General features: G+C 39.1%; 1 protein-coding gene across 2 annotated transcripts; it reads left to right on the plus strand.

Annotated features, from left to right (window-relative positions):
• Positions 1 to 8264: 8264 nt before the first annotated feature.
• Positions 8265 to 11518, plus strand: LOC147497089 (golgin family A protein). Of its 2 annotated transcripts, none has more exons than XM_086559811.1 (3): positions 8265 to 8706; positions 10274 to 10432; positions 11161 to 11518. In XM_086559811.1, the coding sequence occupies exons 1-3, from the start codon at positions 8374 to 8376 to the stop codon at positions 11293 to 11295; spliced, it is 627 nt and encodes a 208-aa protein (XP_086415937.1). In that variant the 5' UTR covers positions 8265 to 8373; the 3' UTR covers positions 11296 to 11518. The 2 variants fall into 2 exon arrangements, with proteins under 2 accessions (XP_086415937.1, XP_086415936.1); XM_086559810.1 differs by having other exon boundaries at positions 8298 to 8706; positions 10256 to 10432.
• Positions 11519 to 18162: the final 6644 nt, after the last annotated feature.

Here is an 18162-nt window from a genome sequence, read left to right on the forward strand (position 1 = left end):
AATCAAACTGGGGGCAAATTGAGCTGCTCCCAATAGGCTTCACAGCCATCCAAAGACAGCGTGGGGGATGAGCCCTTCGCGGACCATACGTCCGAATCAAACTCGGGGGAAATTGAGCTACTCCCAATAGGTTTCACAGTTGTCCAAAAATAGCGTGGGGGATGAGCCCTTCGCGGACTATACGTCCGAATCAAAATGGGGGCAAATTGAGCTGCTCCCACCAGGCTTCACAGCCGTCCAAAGACAACGGGGGGGATGAGCCCTTCGCGGACTATACGTCCGAATCAAACTAGGGGCAAACTGAGCTGCTCCCACCAGGCTTCACAGTCGTCCAAAGACAGCGGGGGGGATGAGCCCTTCACGGACTATATGTCCGAATCAAACTGGGGGCAAATTAAGCTGCTCCCACCAGACTTCACAGCTGTCCAAAGACAGGGATGGGGATGAGCCCTTCGCGGACTATACGTCCGAATCAAACTGGGGGCAAATTGAGCTGCCTCACTAGGCTTCACAGCCATCTAATGAGCGGGGCTGATAACCCTTAGCTAACCATATCAAACATCTTAGTTGGATATATAATTCCAGTAATGACAAGTGCAATATCTTTGGATCATTAGACTCAAGGGTCAATGTAATAGAGGATTGATATGAGAGAAAATATAAATCAAGCATTATAAAAGGTTGTTAGCGAAAGACTCATAAACATTAGAGAGAGAAAAACGAGTTAGTTAATGACCTGCTGGGAAAACCCAGAAATCCAGGCTAAAAGATGTAAGTACAAAACACCAAAAGATCCAACATCCGAAGTAAAGACATGCAAAGAAGAAAAATACAAAATTCACTTATGTCCCTCAGATGCCTCCATTTGAATGGTAACCCCCTCCACATCCACAGCGGCCGTGTGATCATCGGCCACCTCAATAGGGGATGTGTCCACGCTGGGAGAGACTGGAGTATCTACCGGAATAGCGGTCTCAGGAGTGATAGAGGGAGGAGCTATAGCAGGGGGATCTGAAACTGGAGGTGGAAGTAGATGGCCAGCTGCACTTAGACTTTCAAGTTATTGTGTGAGTTCCCGGGCAATCTTCTTCGCCGCCAGGCTTTGAAAATGATCCGCAACCTCTTTCAAAGCTTGGTCTACGGCAGCCTGGGTGGCGTGTTTCACCACGTCCTGCTGGCTTTCCAGTTTGGAGCCTACTCCCGCTACATAGTTGCGGTGTTTCTCCTCATCCTGTTGGAGATCTTTTTGTGCCATCACGGCCACGATTCGAAGATCGTCCCTGTCCTTTTCCAACTTGGCATATTTAGCTTTCCAGCCATCAGGACCATGAATTTCCTACTTCACAGCATCTAGGGACTCAAGTGTGTTGGTCAGACCGCGAACCATAAAGCCGATATCAAGGCTCAACTAGATATAAACATTTGTTAGCAAACGATGTAAATGAGGTGAAAAGGATAGAAGAACGAAGGAGACCTAACCTTTTCCCAGTCGGTGTAGATGGAAGCTCTATGGGAAGCAAACAAGCCAGAATCGCCATACGCTTGGTCGTGAGACAGGTGAGAGCTAAAAAATACAGAGGTGGCGACAGCTGGGTTGTCCAAAGCTGAAATCTGTATAGTTATAGCACGATCTCTAGCCTTGAACTGCGGCTGCCAGATTTCGATCGGACCAGATGACAGGAGGCCAGAAGAGACGGGATCTTTCCCTTGATGGTGGGATTGTACTGTGGACCGTGCTAGGTCAACGTGGGTTCTAGAATCTACAGGAGGTGCGATCCGGCCTTTTTGGGGCTTTTAGCCTCGACTTCGATTGGCTCATCGCAATCTGAGTCGCTCTCCCAGAGTTTGAGTTTGTTGGCAGCCATGGTAGTGGAAGTAGTAGGGTGGGAAAAATCGTCTTCCCAATCCACTAAAGCAGAAAAGGAAGAGGGGGTGGTGTCCGAAGTAGGGGTGTAGGACTGAGAGGCGGCTGTGGCTCGTTGGGCAATGACTTGAGAGTGATAGATCTTGGTGGTGTATTTGAAGGACTTGTGGGTTTTACGTTTTCTTTTTGAAATAAGGGATGGTTTTGGTTTTCGTTCATTTGGTGGTGGCAGTCGATAGGGGGGCCTTGGTACTTACCAACATTCTTTAGAGAGGGGTCAAGCAAAACAGGGCTGCCTTTATCGGGGTCTATGCCGAGAACCTCACACTGGTCACTCCCCAGATTACGAAGCCCTTGGAAAATTTCAGAGGAAATTTCGGAGTAGATTTGAGATCGCGAATCAGGTTTCCAGCCTGGGTCACAGAAAGAAAGACAAGTTAAAAACAAAGCTATACAGAAGAGTTGCAAATCAAAGAGTGTTACTTACCACTTTTAAGGAAACTGAGGTGCCTTAGAGAAACTTCTGAAGGAAATTCTGCGGAAACAAAACTTCCAGACACATATAGTGGATAGTAATGCCACACCTTGTCAGAAGTTGTGAGGTGGAGGACAAACGACTTCTTCTGCAGACGAGTACAGAAGGATTGATACCCTATACCACCGAATTTGGTGCTCTTCTTTATATAATAATGAGCAATCATGTCACGGAGTTGGATTTTGGGATCGTGAGTTTTGTTGTAATGGTTAGCGGTGTACATAACACGCAAGAAGTTACCTATGCCTTGACCGGGCGGAATGTTGAAATGATTGCATACCTCGATATCAAGAAGAGTCAAGGGAAATCGCAAACCCGCCGCTATCTGGCCTACAATAGCGACAAGACAACCTAGCCGCGGTTTTACCAAGTGTGGAAAGTGGGTGACGCCATGCACGTTCTCTAATACCACGTCACCCGGGATGCCATAAGCAGCTTTGACTGCATCTAAATTAGGTATGCGGTAATAGGAGGGGGGAGAAAGAGAAGTTTTCCTCCCTGAAGTAGATGGTACAGCGGCTGGACTGGTGGAGCTAGAAGTCGGGGATTCTGATCTATCAGCAGTGTGGTCGCTAGATCTGGAGGTAGAGGACCCAAATCCATCGGATCTGGTGGTAGAGGTATCCACCGATCCCGATCCCGACATGGCAAAATATACACAAAGTTTGGAAATTTGAAGCAAGGGGATGGAATAACAGCTACGAAAGGGGAAAAAAGTGCGGAACAGTATCGAAAAATGTGTATAGCAAGTAAACGAGGGGAAGAAAGAGGGTGAAGACAAACCTATGGTGTGAGGTAACCAAGACACGGAGTAATTGAGAGGGAACTTGAACGATGCTAGAAGGATCCTCGAGATTGAAGAGCAGTGGAGAAGAAGTTGAAGAAGTTGAAGGAGCTAAAAGGGGAAGAATGAAAATGAACTGAGGGTTTTGGGTTTTGAGGGAAGTGAGAGGTTTGAGCGAGATTCGAAGAGACAAGGGTAAAAGAGTAATTACCACAAAAAGAACCAAAGGAAATGGGACACGTGGGTTCTCGAAACACGAAAGGCCAGGTTCAGATGCGCATGCGCTAGGCCAACGTGGCAATAAAAATGGAACACATGCCACAAAATAGATGGAGCAGTTTAAAATAATGGGCATATGCCGCCAATGGAGAAAGTTAGTTCTCAGCCCCATTTCCTGTCCACAAACCATTAATCAGACCGAGAAAGGGCATCTGTAGGGGTCATATTCGTGACATAGGAGATTATTGGTAGTGGGTGGACCAGATGCGAAATAGTGAAAAGAGGACATGCTGCAGCGGATCAAGTCCGCGAAACCCTAACTACCGAGAATACCGAGGCCACGCGTGGAAAGGTAGAGAACGTAGGATAAACGGAAGATCAACGAACAGGATGAGAAGAGGGGAAGTTGGAGAGAAGAGAGGTTATAAAGAGATAAAGAAAAACAAGATAGAAGAGCTAAAAACCAGACTGAGAGAAGAGAAAGAGAGAGGAAAGAACGTCTTAATATAAGTGAGTTCATAGGTTGTAATATTTGATTATACATAGGGGGAGGGTGTACTTGAAAAATGAATTTCGAAAATTAGTTTGGGTGTACTTGAGAAATGAATTTCAAAAATTAGTTTTCAAAAACAATTTTTGTTTCTATATCAGTAGCATGAGAAAAATAAATTTTAATGATAAGTCTGGGATATATATTCTATACTGCTTAGTGTTGAGTTTGATAGATAGTTGATATTATTGATTTCATTACCGCTTAGATTATTTATTATGCTCGGACATAGTTCTTGTTGATAGAATTCTTTATCAAGGCACCACCATAGTACTTGGTCAGTTTTATGTACTTTTGCTAGAAGAGAGATTTAACCCTTAGTAAACTGGAAGTAGATTTTTTAGACTTAGCCCATGAGACTTGAGCTTTATACCCATTCTTTGGAGAGTTCTTACGAAAAATCCGAGTCTTAGTGACTCAACATCTTTCAGTTCTTTATGTCATTGTAATATAGTCTCATTATTCGTTGATTTGGTTAATCACGAAGTGACATCAACTGGGGAGATAGCCATTAGGTTTTGTAGTCTATTCAAAACAGAGTATCATACTGATAAGTTAAGTAGTGAACCCATTCAGCCTTTATCCCACCTAGTAGGACCATCATGTTAAACCTTTTTTAGCCTTACAATAAGCCATTTTCTTTCAAAACCTTTTATCCTTTACCCAACTCCAGACAAGGAGTACAACCCAAAATCTTTATCAGCCATACCCATATGTTTCTAAGAACACGAGGGGAAGAAGGAGGAAAAAAGAGCACAAAAGTAAGATTATAAGGAAATATCATAGAGATACAATGAAGACCATCATTCTGTTCAAAGTGAAAGAAGCTAGTGGAAAACAAGCATATCCAGTACTAATCAAGGATATACCACTGAGCTAAAAAAAAATAGAAGAAGTTGAACAGAATGGATGGAAAAGCTAAGACAAAGGAAGAATTTTCTCTATAATACAGAATTTGAAGAAATCTTCCAAAGAAAGAAACAAAACCCTTTGTATTTTCAGAAACAACCTTTGAATCCTTTTTACCTTTCCTTCATAAACCAATACCCAAGCCAAGTTACAACCCATGACTTATCACTACAGTATGGTACGAAGTCTAGAATAGGTGAGAGGATGCTAAAGTGAAGGACCCGACACTTTATATGTGATTGACATTTTTTCCATGAGACTACTGTCATCTAGAAGTCCATTTTTCAAGGTAGTATGTGGGATGTTCGTATTTATTATTCTTTTCTCCACATACATGAGGTAAAATAGTAGACCATCTCCTAAGAGATTCTTTTCTAAAAGTATGATCGGTGAGGATTGAAAGTCGAGAGTATATGTCTAAAGGTAAACTAGGGATTCTGTTTCTTGGATAGGAGGGTATAGGAGATTGACTGAGTACACAAATAAGCCTTGATTGAGAATTTTGTCAATTTTTACTATCTCCCATCATAATCTATGAGTCTTTGCAGCAACGTAGTTAGCAATGGAAACCGTCTGTTGGAGTAAGCACTAAGTGGGTAAGAAATTTCTCTCTCTGAAAAATACTATCATTCTTGAACATGCTATTAATTGATTTTGTGAGTATATCACCTAAAAACCCTCACGAGACTATAACTCGTCCTTTTTGGGGAACTTAAAGGTTTAAAGCCTTGTTTCATATGGTAAATGCAATCGCGATGCCTGTGAAAGTAAGTTAGGATTTTATTTTTATTATTAGGATGTGATATTGATCACTTATCTCTTTTTATCTTATTTGCTAAGAGACTAGCAAAAGGCTAGTTGGGGGTTGTGATAAGTGCCCAATAAGTACATTTTAACCCTCGATTATACCTCTTATTTAGCCATCTTAGTGAACTAACAGTGCTTGCAAGTCATGTTTTATGATTCTATAGGTGAAAAAGAGAGTTTTGTAGAATATTAGAGAAAAAGGGGTAAAACGGAGCAATTCAGAGCATTAAAGATCACATAGGAAGCCCATGGACAATCATGGAGAAGACCAAGGAATTGAAGCTATTAAAGATGCGACTTGGACCTATTTGGAAGCCCAAGGTAAAAGAATTCGTTGCTTGGACCAAAGCCCACAAAAAAGGAAATAAGGATGGAGGAAAAGAGGAAAAATAGACTCTTGCGACTGGGATGCAAGGATCGTGTGTCCAGACGCGACGCTCGCGTCTGAGACACAAGGATTGTGCATCTAGACGCATGAACCGACACTGTAGCCACTTATTTCACAGTTTTGGAAACAAAGTTAGACTCTCAAAGAAGTTGATTTGTATTAGAAAACAAACCACGGTTTAGGATGTTTCTAGAACTCATTGTAACCCCTATAAATAGAGGACCTAAGTGCCTCATGAAATTTGCTAATTCACTTACATTCTTGTCTCCAAAACTTAAGGCAGAGAGAGATTAATAATAAAATATTCGGTTTTCACTAGTCGAGTCTTAATAAATTAGTTTTTCTAGTCTTATGTTCTTCGAATCTTCTTCTTCTCGTTCTTCATGTTCTTCCTTCTTCATAGAAGGCTAATCTTCTCTTTCAAGGGAGAAGATGAAACCAGTGCTTCGGGTTCGGTGATTCTTCTGGTTCATGGTGTTCTTCAATCAGGTTAGTTATTTATGTATTTAGTTATTAGTTCAATTGCCCACACCAGGGGATGGAAGTATAGAATAGGGTTTATGTTTTGCAATATTAATATCATGCTAATATTCTTTACTTTTCTTCTAGTATTGTAGTTCTTGAGAGTTAGGAAAGTATTCTTTGTGTTGCCCTAGTAGGGGTAGCTCAAGGAGTGGCTGCCTAGGGGAAGTATTCTTTGTGTTTGCCTTAAGTGGTGATTCATTGAATGGCCGCCCTATTAGGAAGTACTCCTTGATGTTACTCTCGGTAATACATTAAATGGCTGCCCGAGCTTATATAAAAGGAAAGAAGATATTAATAGTATAAATATAGGAACAACCTTAAGTAGAGTTATTCGTTAACAATATTTCATCCAAAAGGGCATTAGCACTCGCTCGATTGCCTAATTATAGTTTACTTGTGAGAACAACCATGAAGTAGAAGGTTACAGATCTAAGGTATCGGTGGATTCTAATCTCTTGAATTCACTCTCCTATAAATTATCAATAGTTTAGGTAGTTTAGTTCAGTTTAGCATTAGAATCTACAGTATCTATAATCATAGTTTTTAATCTCTCAAACCCCTTTTCTAGTCCTGTCCTTCATATAATATACACTTAAAAGTAGAACAATATCCTACTAATCATTTACTCATTAAGAGATAATTAGGTTTTGATACGCTTCTGTTTTGTTCAACGACCATCATCTACACATTCCATATACCATCTCAACACACAAAAAGAGCGCGTGTCATTATGGTGCAAAAAACGGGGATTGAGGAGTGAAGGAGTGAGAAGAGATAAGTGAAGGAGTGAGGAGACTGAAAGAAGAGAATAGAAATTTGCGTTTTAGCGTCTAGACTATATAGACGGCAGAATTCTCTTGAACTTAACAACTGCTAAAAAACATGATTGGAATGGTTTTATGATTTTGGCTTGCCAAATTTGGAGACCTATGTGGCACCTTTTTGGACTTACTGTTACAAAAACCAAAAAACAAGGGACGCAATATTGGCACCCCACTTTATAAGATTGGCACCCCTTTGGTAAAAAGTAAAACAATAATGGTTATTCTTTATATGTCCTTTTACACCTCACATGTCCGATAGTTCTACGATATCGAGATCCCATATCTTATGGCAAGCAATTGCCACGAGATCGCACAATCCACGGCATCGGGTTGCCATGAGATCCCATATCCCACGGCAGGCAGTTGCCCCAAAACATTTTTTTTGTGTTTTTTATTTTTTTTCACTTCAAATTTTACGTATTAAACACACGATATATGGATATCTCATTTTATTCTTTAAAGCTTTTTTATACACTCCAAGAACAACACCAAAATCATGACAAAAAAAATATACAATCGAGGCATAATTTTTCTTTCTCGCAACAAACATTTCCATATACTATAAGAAAAATTTGTGATCAAATTAATGAAAAAGAGTTTTAATAATTAATACAAGCAAAGACCCCATTTTAGTTAACATAAACATCTAGCGGGAACTAACTTTTTTTACGGTGGCTAAAAAAAACCCCTCCCCCCACGGCAACCACCTTCCATGTGAGATATAGGATCTCGCAGTAATTTCTTGGTGTGAGTGTTTTTTATGTGATTAATGGAGAGGTGTTAGTACTTTTGAATTGGTCATAGGGTGCCAATTCGAGGGGGTGTAAATACCGCGACCCAAAAACAAACGCCCCAAGTAAACTTTTGAAGAAGGGAATAAAAGGAACTTTGTATTTTGACCAGCTCATAAAAGAGTTGAACAAAGAGGAAACTACTCCCGGATTCGAGTTCGGGATAAAAAAAAAACAATGGAAGGAGTAGGAGCAAGACTGGGTCGGTCATCAACTCGATACGGACCAACAACTGTGTTTACAGGACCAGTTAGAAAATGGAAGAAGAACTGGGTACACGTCTCACCTTCTTCTTCTTCACAATCCAACAATCACAATAACAACAGCAATGGTTCTTCTTCTTCTACTACTCATCACCTTCTTCTTTATAAGTGGACCCCCCTTTCTCAAACCAACAACAACAATGGTAATAATGCTGCTGCCAAGAAGATTTCAGGCAAAGACAATAGTAATGCTGCTTTAACAGAGGAAGAAGAAGAACCGCCTAGGAAAAAGTTCAAGTATATACCGGTATGTGCTTTTTTTTTTTAAAGTAAAGAACACTTCTTTATGTTGAATTATCTAGTTTTTATTAAAAAAGAAGTGATCTTGGAAGAAGATAATCTTGAATTTTGGATTTTTGGTTTTGAAAGTTGATAAAAGAACATATTTTTCTCTTGAATTTTGATACATGTGCATATTAATTAAGGAATTTTTTAACAAGATCATGAAAGGTCTTAGATTTTCATTGTAGAATGTAAATAAGCCCAGTCTTATAGAGGAATATGAGACTTAATGGTTTGGATTAAAGCCTTGGGGGTTGATCTGGCGTAGCTAAGCATTCTGACAGGATTGTTTTAGCTTTATTGAGTGTTGTGATTTTGTTACATTTCTCTTTTGACTATCAAAGTCCATAAGAGAAGAAGGAGTAAAGGAAGTTCATCGCTATTCTTGGTTCATACATAGAAAACTTAATAAAAATGATGTTTGGGGCTGCACTCCTACCTCAGACTCTAGCTGCAGAAGTACCACATGCAGAAACCAGTACCCTACTGTCAAAACCATCTTGATTATGATCTTGAATTAAGAAACTTAATATCTGGATAAGAAAAGAATGGTGTTCTATGTTAACCAGTGACTAATAGATGTCAGTTCGAGGGGTGACGGCTTTGCACTGCTTTTGTAGTATTGAAACTGACTAATAGATGTCAGTTCGAGGGGTGACGGCTTTGCACTGCTTTTGTAGTATTGAAACTGTTATCCGAACCAACTTTTGAAAAAGGTAAGAGATTTGGTGTAAAAGATGGTTCCCTAATAACAAGAATGCTACAGTTCACGTTTCATTGTATTACATGAATTGAAGTAGATGATACGAACCTGAGTGATGTTTTCTCTCTCTTTGCAAGCTGTAGTCCTGTAGACATCTGCTTCTCAATCGAAACTCCAATTACATAGGGAAGGCCTTTTCTTTTTAAGAAAATCGGAGTATATAGTTAGATAGAACAATGATATATATCCTGAAGTAAGCGAAGTAAATAACAATAGCATTTCTTCTATCTTGATTCTGGGTGCTGGAGTGCTAGACAGAAATGTAGATGCAGGGATGAATTTCTCGTGGCTGTTTATGGGAAACCATGTACAACCATCTTTAGCCCAAATTTTGAAAGAGAATTTTTCTGGAAGTTGCTTTCTTTAAAAATGTTATTTGCTAGTACACTGGCTTGACATGATATTGGTGATTTGGTGCTAAGTGCAAAACTATTGAACCCTGTTCCGACAGGAAAGAGGGTAATATATGAGTCTATGAATAGATTAGTTTGGTCTTAAGAAACCTTTTAACTTCTTCTATGAGAAGAATATTTACTTACACCTTTGTAGGTGCTGTTTTGTATTTTGTTTATCCTGTGAATTGTAATCAGAACGAATTCGTGTAAACAGCTTCTTGCTTCATGCAAAAGTTGTCATTAATAGACCATTCTGAGTCTGTAGCCTTGTAACTTGCATTCTCTGCTTCAATTTTGGTCTAAGTGCATTCTTTCAAGGTTCGGTCTTCTTGTGTGTGCTTGTGCAAAATATTCAGGAACTAATCATGATGCAGGTTGCAGTTTTAGAAGAACAAAGAAAGGAGGATGAAGAAAATGTTGATGAAGAAGCTAAACCAAATGATATTGATCCATCTGCAGACGCAGCAACCAAGAGTGATGATGATACTGAAGGAAATCCAGACATTAATGATGTCCCCATGGAAGAAGCCCAGGTGACGACAATTAATACTTCCCTTTCCCACATTTTTTGTATTATCCTTCCCCTATATCCTTGAGTGTCCTTAAGTTTTCTTTCTCCATAAATTGTATAGCCCTCTTCATGTGCCATCTCTAGATTTGTTTTTCCTTTCCTCTTTTTGTTAATATCATTTTGTTTTGGTTGGAGGAGTCCGTCTCTGAAATTTTAAAATGCTATTGTAGGCATTTTGTTTACCAGAATGTCTTGAGCATCTTTTCATCTTTTCCAAAAATGATTTTTGCACTTGTTCATCGAATAAAATAAAATTACAAAAAATAGAAGTTAAAATAGAAATGGAAAAGGAAAAGGAAGGAGGAGAAGTAGAAGTTTTCGTAGAAGCAAAGACCAAAGAGAAGTTGTTAGAACCTCCATAATCAAGTGATTGGGCTTCGATTGGCCCTATGTGAAGCGATTCACTTTTCCTTTGCTCTCTCTTTCTCTTTGTTTTCCTCTCCTTGTACTCAAACGGCTTCTCGACCTACTTTGCTTTATTAATGCAGTTTCACTTCTGCCGATGAAAAATTAACAATCTTTGCATGGTGTAAATTTTGGACCTCCATTACGTATTCTCTGAAGTTTATGAACGCCATTCGGAATTTTTTAACTTAATAACCTTTCAGTGATAGGAAACTGATATTGGGCCTAAGATGAACCCATGCTGCTATGATGTGTATCCACTCTGACTGTTTCTTAATGTTTCAGGCTCCAGAGAAAGATAAATCGGTATCACAAGACTTAAATGAAACTAGTTTGGATCTGAGTTTGGGATTAAAAGGACATGATGAAGACCACGATTCGGACCACAAACCAGAAAGTCAGAGCAAAGAGGGCCAGTAAAATGAACAAGAACGTTTGTGAGTTGATTTGATGGAGCAAGTCTAGTTCACAACTCTGTGTCTCAAATGATGATAAGGTGAACTGTCCAGAGCACCAATTCCAGAATCGAGTTGTAGAGTGGGTGTTATTGATATCCAACATTCGTATGTATGTGCTTATTCAACTGATTGCGTATGTACGAATTTGATTCATGAATGCAACATTTATTTGTTTTTGTGTTCCACTGTAGAGTTTTTGGCATTTCCTTTAGGCAGAATTTTTATGCTTTATATTTTCGGATATTATTTTATTTTAAGGTGCTCTCCATTCAAGTTACCGAGGTAGGTTAACTACAGTAAAAAAATATAGGGTCCTGTGTCCTACACCCACCAATTTGCATTGGTCCATGTCCAATAGCAATAGCCCCAATACACCCGCCACCTAAAAAGAGAAACCGAAAACGGTTACAACCTTTTCGAACCAGTTTCATCGTCTCCAACAGTCTCGACCCAAGCTACGACATTTTATGTTTCTTGTTCAATTTCAGTGTCTTTGGACCTTGAGGAATATCCGAGTTTCGCCTGCAGCAGTGTCAGCGTGATCATTTGAATCAACTAAGGAAAAATAAATGCAAAGTGCGAGTCTGCGTTGACATATCGTGATCTTGGCATACTTTCAGCATCTGTTGCTCGTGAGCGTGGTGAAGTACCACCACAATGACCATGCTGCTAGTGATAGTCTAGAGGTGACATGTTTAGTGCTCTTTCTAAGTATTCTAGTTCTAGTAATGCAGACGAAGTGTTGGGCATGTTGATTCTTTATGTTTTATTAGGGTGACTTCGGATCGGATTAACCTCTTTCGGAATTTTTCTGAATTTTTTTGGGACCCTAATATACTACTCAAATCCGATCCAATTTTTTTTCGGATTCAAAATATATTTTCAATTTCAGAACTTTCGGAAATTTCGGAATAACTCGAAAATTTCAGAATACTTGGTAAATTTTCAAATATCTCTTTACTTTCAATTATTTTTGGAATATCATACGCCAATGTTCATTGTAAGAAGAGAAAACCATGTCCACAATATCAATGTACCAACCAGCAATACGCACTTGTTTACTAATAAAATCTATTTTCATTCAAACAACTGATCCAAGAAAAAATGAGAAAAAGAACCTGCAGCGACCAACAGCAAGCATTGCATTCTGTTGAGGTCTGGGTATTTGTAATGTTTCAATTTTTTTTCGTGTGGAAATTGAAGCGTAAAATGTCTACATGAATAATAGATTCTGGTCTTGGACTCCAAGTATCTTTACATAATATTCTATATATTGGAATTTGGCTTTTGGATTGGTCTAGAAGTCATTGTATGACTCAATGACATTTTTTTTCATATCATTGTTGTTAGAGCATTTGCAATGCAGGTGATAGAGAGGGGGTAGTGATAATTATCACCTACTTGGGTCCAAAACTGCTGTGCAATGCAGGGTGATAATGAAGGTGATAATTATCCCCGGAGTTCAAAACGAGGTGAAACCAACCACCGAGTTTATCATCGACTTTTGTTAACCGGACGGGATGTTGGATTCCGTCGGATTACAAAACTCATCAGACGGAATCCAACATCCCGTCCGAGTCCTAACGACTACCAACGGTCAAAAAGTCGAACGGTCAAAAAGCGGTCAAAATAAAAACTTTGGTATATATACAACATTTGTTTCATTTCAACTCACACTTCCAACAATCATATATCATATTTCTTCTTCTTTAAAATCAGTTCTTAAAAACCAAATATCAAATGGCATCAACTCAAGCATCTCAAGCAAGTGGTAGCACTCAAGCAAAAGCGAGAGCTCACTTTAGCATGTCCGATGATCAAGCTCTATGTCTTGCTTGGATAAAAATTAGTGAAGACTCTATTGTTGGTGCTTTCCAAAATGCAAAAGGATTTTGGAATCGTGTAACAAACGAAGTTCAATCAAGCACGGGTCGGATAGGTCTCCGATTCAATTAGCGGAAGGTGGAAATATATTTCAAAAATGATGAACAAATTTGTTGCAATTGTGAATGCGGTGGAGGCTCGACATGCAAGTGGTACAACAATACAAAGCCGGGTAATTACAACGTTGTCAATTTGGAATTTTATTGATTATCTTAGTCTTAGTCTAATTATTTCCGTCTTCGCCTAATTATCTTAGTGTATTTATTATTTCCATTTTAGTCTTAGTCTAATTATTATCTTAGTCTAATTATTATTGCAGTTTAATTATCTTAGTCCTAGTGATTATTTTAGTCTAATTACCACCATTTTTTTTTTAGTTGTCGAGGCAAGGATGACGTACCAACTACAAGAAAAATCGGCTTTTCACTTGATCATTGTTACGTTATACTCAAGGATAATCCAAAGTGGAGTAACGCGTTTTTTGAGGCAAGGTCAAGCCGCCCCACAAAGGGAAAAGGTCGCAAAAATGATGGTGAAGATTCAACTTCTAATTCACCAAGTGTTGGTGGAGTTGAATTGGAGGGTTCTCAAGAAATAGAGCGTCCAAAAGAAATGGAGCGTCCTCTTGGATCGAAGAAAGCCAAGTCCAAAAGGAACCAAGAAAAATCATTTGGTATGTTGGAGGGTTACTTTACACGTTTAGAGGATACATTTGCCGGGATGCAAATGAAACACAAAAATGCTTAGAACTTAGGGAAAGGGAACTTGCATATGGTCAAAGAACTGTGATGGCAAGAGAAGAAAAAAATCGGATTCAAGCAGAAAAAAATCAGGTTCAATTGGAAAAAAATCGGCTTCAAAAGATGCAATATGAAGCTAAGATTTTAGCGACGATACAAGTGTCCTCCATCCCGATGCGCTTTTATAATCGAGCAACAACAAGCTGAAATACGTCTTTGAATGGGGAAGGGCTAGAGGTGGTTCTAGCTCTAACTAAGCTTTTATGTATTTTAATTATCTAGTATTTTATTTTAATTAAAGCACTATGTATTTTAATTTCATTGTCTTTTTAATTAATGCACTATGTATTTTAATTTCATTGTATTTTTAATTAATGAACTATGTATTTTTATCTAACTTTTTTTTTTTAATTAATGCACTATGTATGTTCTCATTCAATATAATTATTTTCATAGAAATACAATTACCAATCAAATTAAAATACATTGTAATATAGTTCATTAAAATACAACTGATTAAATACGTTGGAACTACATAGGAAATACATTAGGAAATACATTAGGAAATACGTTGGAACTTAATAGTTCACGTTAGGAAATACATAGGAAATACATAACGTTGGAACTTAATAGTTCAACGTTAGGAAATACATAGGAAATACATAGGAAAAATTTTGGAACTTAATAGTTCACGTTAGGAAATACATAGGAAATACATAGGAAATACGTTGGAACTTAATAGTTCACGTTAGGAAATACATAGGAAATACATTTTCATTTCCATTTTAATTTTCGCCTCCTTCTCCCTCATCTGGATCCGACCAATTTGGATCATAAATTGGTACCGGATCTGCTTGTTTCTTCAATGCCGGTCCAATTAAAAACATGTTCAACTAAGTCCTTTTGAAGATTAGTATGTGTAACTTCATTTCGATCTTATTTCTTGCTTCAATCATCTGATAGACAAAATGAAAACCATCATCTTCCTGAAAGAGCGCAGGTATTGTTTCTTTCCTCTGACCTTTCCAATTCCAAACTCCACTTTCACGTTCATTCTCAACAATCATATTATGCATTATAATGCATGCCTTCATTATATCTCCAAGAACAACAACACTATGACAACGCCGTGCAGAAGCCTTAACAATATGCCATCGTGCTTGCAAAACTCCAAACGTCCTTTCAACATCCTTTCTTGCGGCTTCTTGGCGTTGAGTAAAGATCTTTTCATGCTTATTTCTTGGATAACGAATGTTTTGAACAAATGTGCCCCATTTTGGGTAAATACCATCGACAAGATAATATCCCATATCATAGTCATTACCATTCACATTAAATGCAACAGCAGGAGCCTCACCTTGCTCTAATGATTCAAAAACATGAGAACGATGAAGCACGCGTTAATGTCATTATCTTAACCTGGTAGGTAGAAGAAGCAATGATCCAACAATGTTTGTCCAAGAACGGCTTCAAGTATCAAAGTTGGTTCCTTCTTGTACCCTACATGTAACCCATCCACTTGGGCAATTCTTCCACACCCAATGCATACATCGATTGATCCAAGCATTCTGGAAAACCCCTTGCTGCATTTTCAGCTAATATCCTAGCGATTAATGCGCCTCACTTGGTCGTCTCAAGTACTCTTCCTCAAACGCCGTGATAATTGCCTTGCACCAACGCTTCATAGATACATTTTTTTGTGGAATCTCCAATTTGTAAATACTCATCCGTTGAATCGGAAGAACAAACCGGTTTAATTGTGCAACCGCAGCTAGTCCCTTTTGTAACCCGAAATTGCTTGCCGACCCAATCCATCCACCTTGTCTTTAAAGTAATCGCGTCGAATGATGCAACAAGTATGCAACATATACATAAAAAGCTCTCTTGTCATCCTGTACCTTCGTCTAAACTTATGAGGAGGCCACCTACAAGGTGTTGTGAAGTAATCCCTCATTATCTTTTGTTTCTTGAAATCACCACCATCTCTAAACGTGTACTCTACGCCGCACGGATCCACCGCTTTTGTGTCAGATCCACATCTTCAATTTCAATGGCTGCTTGAGTCATTAATTGGATAATAACTGCAACCTCCTCCTCCTCCTTAGCCTCATCATATCATTATGCTCATCTCTTACTCTTTCCATGTAGTCATCTTCAGTGAGGTATAAGTAAGATCTAAGGCGACCGGAAACCGTAAGGCGAACTATTACTACTAGATCCTCCCCATAACCTTTGGTTATATGTAATTCTTTCTTCTCTAGACATTTTTCCTATTTTTAGCTTGGTTTGTGGGGAAGAAGATGGCTATGTTGTTTGTTTGATATAAAAGATAGAAGAGTAAAACGAAATATGAAAGGTAAGGTCACATATGATAAGGTCACATGTGATACTTTGATTTTGGTCCACTTACCAATTGACAACACATTTTATTAGATTTTTGTTCACTCTCCAAGTGACAACACATTGTATCCAAATGTCTATCCATGTACCCTCAATAATTCCAAATGGGCCACCATCCATAATTGCATTGTTTGGAATAGTAAAATGCGAGGAAGGAGGGCTTAAAACAGACGGGATGTTACATTCCGCCTCGGTCCTAAAAACCGAGGCGGGATGTTACATTCCGTCTCGGTATCCCCATACACTATACCGCCGAAACTGCCGAGAACCGCGCAAAATGAGTGATATTCCAAACTAAAAATTTCTTTGTTTCAACAATGATGGAAATTAGTGAAACAAATGTGAAACGAAATAAACGAATGTTCCATTTTTTGGAAACATACTGAACTTATAAGTTTTAATTTTTTGGCCATAACCTCATTTGTTTTATTGACATATTCATATAAAAACCTGCTAATATACTTTGAAAAAATAATAAAGAAGACAAACAACAATCATGAACAACACCCAAGTCTAACACGTAAACTTCGGTAAAAAACTAACTTATAATTTCTTAAAAATTGGACATAACCTCCTTTGTTTAATGACATATTCATATCCAAAACTCATCAAAGAAAAACCACGCTAATCAAAAATTCATTACAAACAACAATCCCAAACGCCATAAGACAAGTAATGGCATTACGGTTATTACAAACTACAAAAAAAATATCCATCGAGACCTCCTCCCCTACGAGAAGGCCCGGTCGAAGAAGAGCTCTCCCCTACGCCGTTGTCGCCTCTCGGTTGAGCTTGAGCTTGAGGTACTCCACTTCCAAGCATTCTCCAACTCTTGCACACGCCTCTCGAAGCTCCAAAGTTCGACACGTTCTTCTTGTAAGTACTCAAAACTGCGACGAGAGGACTCCATGAAGGACTCACGATAGCATAAGTGAGAGAGTTTTGTAGTTAAGGAGCTCGACCTTACTTCATCCTGTTTAACAAAACAAATGCAAGTTAGGGGTTATAGTGAATACTAATAATAACAAATCATAAATAAATTCAAATCATACTAACCTCAACTAACCTTTTCGAATCAGACCGACAAATCTGCTACCCACTGCGGCATCTTGGTGGAATAGGTATTCTCATATCTTGCCCCCGAAGTAATCATGCTCCAATGCCAAAGGTCATCATCATCAAATATCGTGGAGTTCTTTGCGGCATCGAATATCATGAAACACCTCGGGCGTGGATCTGCGGGCAACTCCACTCCTCCCGGGAAATGAATGTCGGGCCTCAATGCTCCGAGTAACCCCTTCAAAATTGGTGCCCGGTATAACGCACCTAGCAAGAGACCTCGACCAACCCTCTTCCAATATAAGTCATAGTAAGCCCGTAAAAACCGAAAGGCGATCGCGTCCCGCCACTCATTTGGGTTTGCTCTATAGTGTGAAAGAACGGCGGGGAAGAATATCGAGGTCGCCATATCCATAGGTGGTGGGTAAGGTATAACAATCTCTCCGGATACTTGCCGCCAACATCCGTCCCCAAGGTACCATGCAAATGATCGACCCTATAAGTATCATTCGCCACGAAAGAAACCTTGCTCTATGACACATATATGATATAGTACGGTATTTTCGGTGTTCTCGGAACATCCGGAATATCCGCGATAAGGGGTGCGAAAGATGAAGGGACTCGCCCCGGGGTTGCCACTTTCAATTCGACTAGCTCCTAAAAGCTCAATCTGACGAAGAGTGTTATGAATATTATGTGATAGGTCCCCATACCCCCTCGCCTCGATGAAGCCCCATGCTTGAATA

The sequence above is a fragment of the Coptis chinensis genome, chromosome 5 (assembly GCF_015680905.1).
Source record: "Coptis chinensis isolate HL-2020 chromosome 5, ASM1568090v1, whole genome shotgun sequence".
NCBI lineage: Eukaryota > Viridiplantae > Streptophyta > Magnoliopsida > Ranunculales > Ranunculaceae > Coptis > Coptis chinensis.

Excerpts from the sequence above, each read along its gene's own strand:
- LOC147497089 (XM_086559810.1), top strand. The coding sequence starts at position 8,374 with ATGGAAGGAGTAGGAGCAAGACTGGGTCGGTCATCAACTCGATACGGA. Across the intron at positions 8,707-10,255 it reads AAAAGTTCAAGTATATACCG|GAACTAATCATGATGCAGGT; the intron begins GTATGTGCTTTT and ends CAAAATATTCAG. Across the intron at positions 10,433-11,160 it reads TCCCCATGGAAGAAGCCCAG|GCTCCAGAGAAAGATAAATC; the intron begins GTGACGACAATT and ends TTAATGTTTCAG.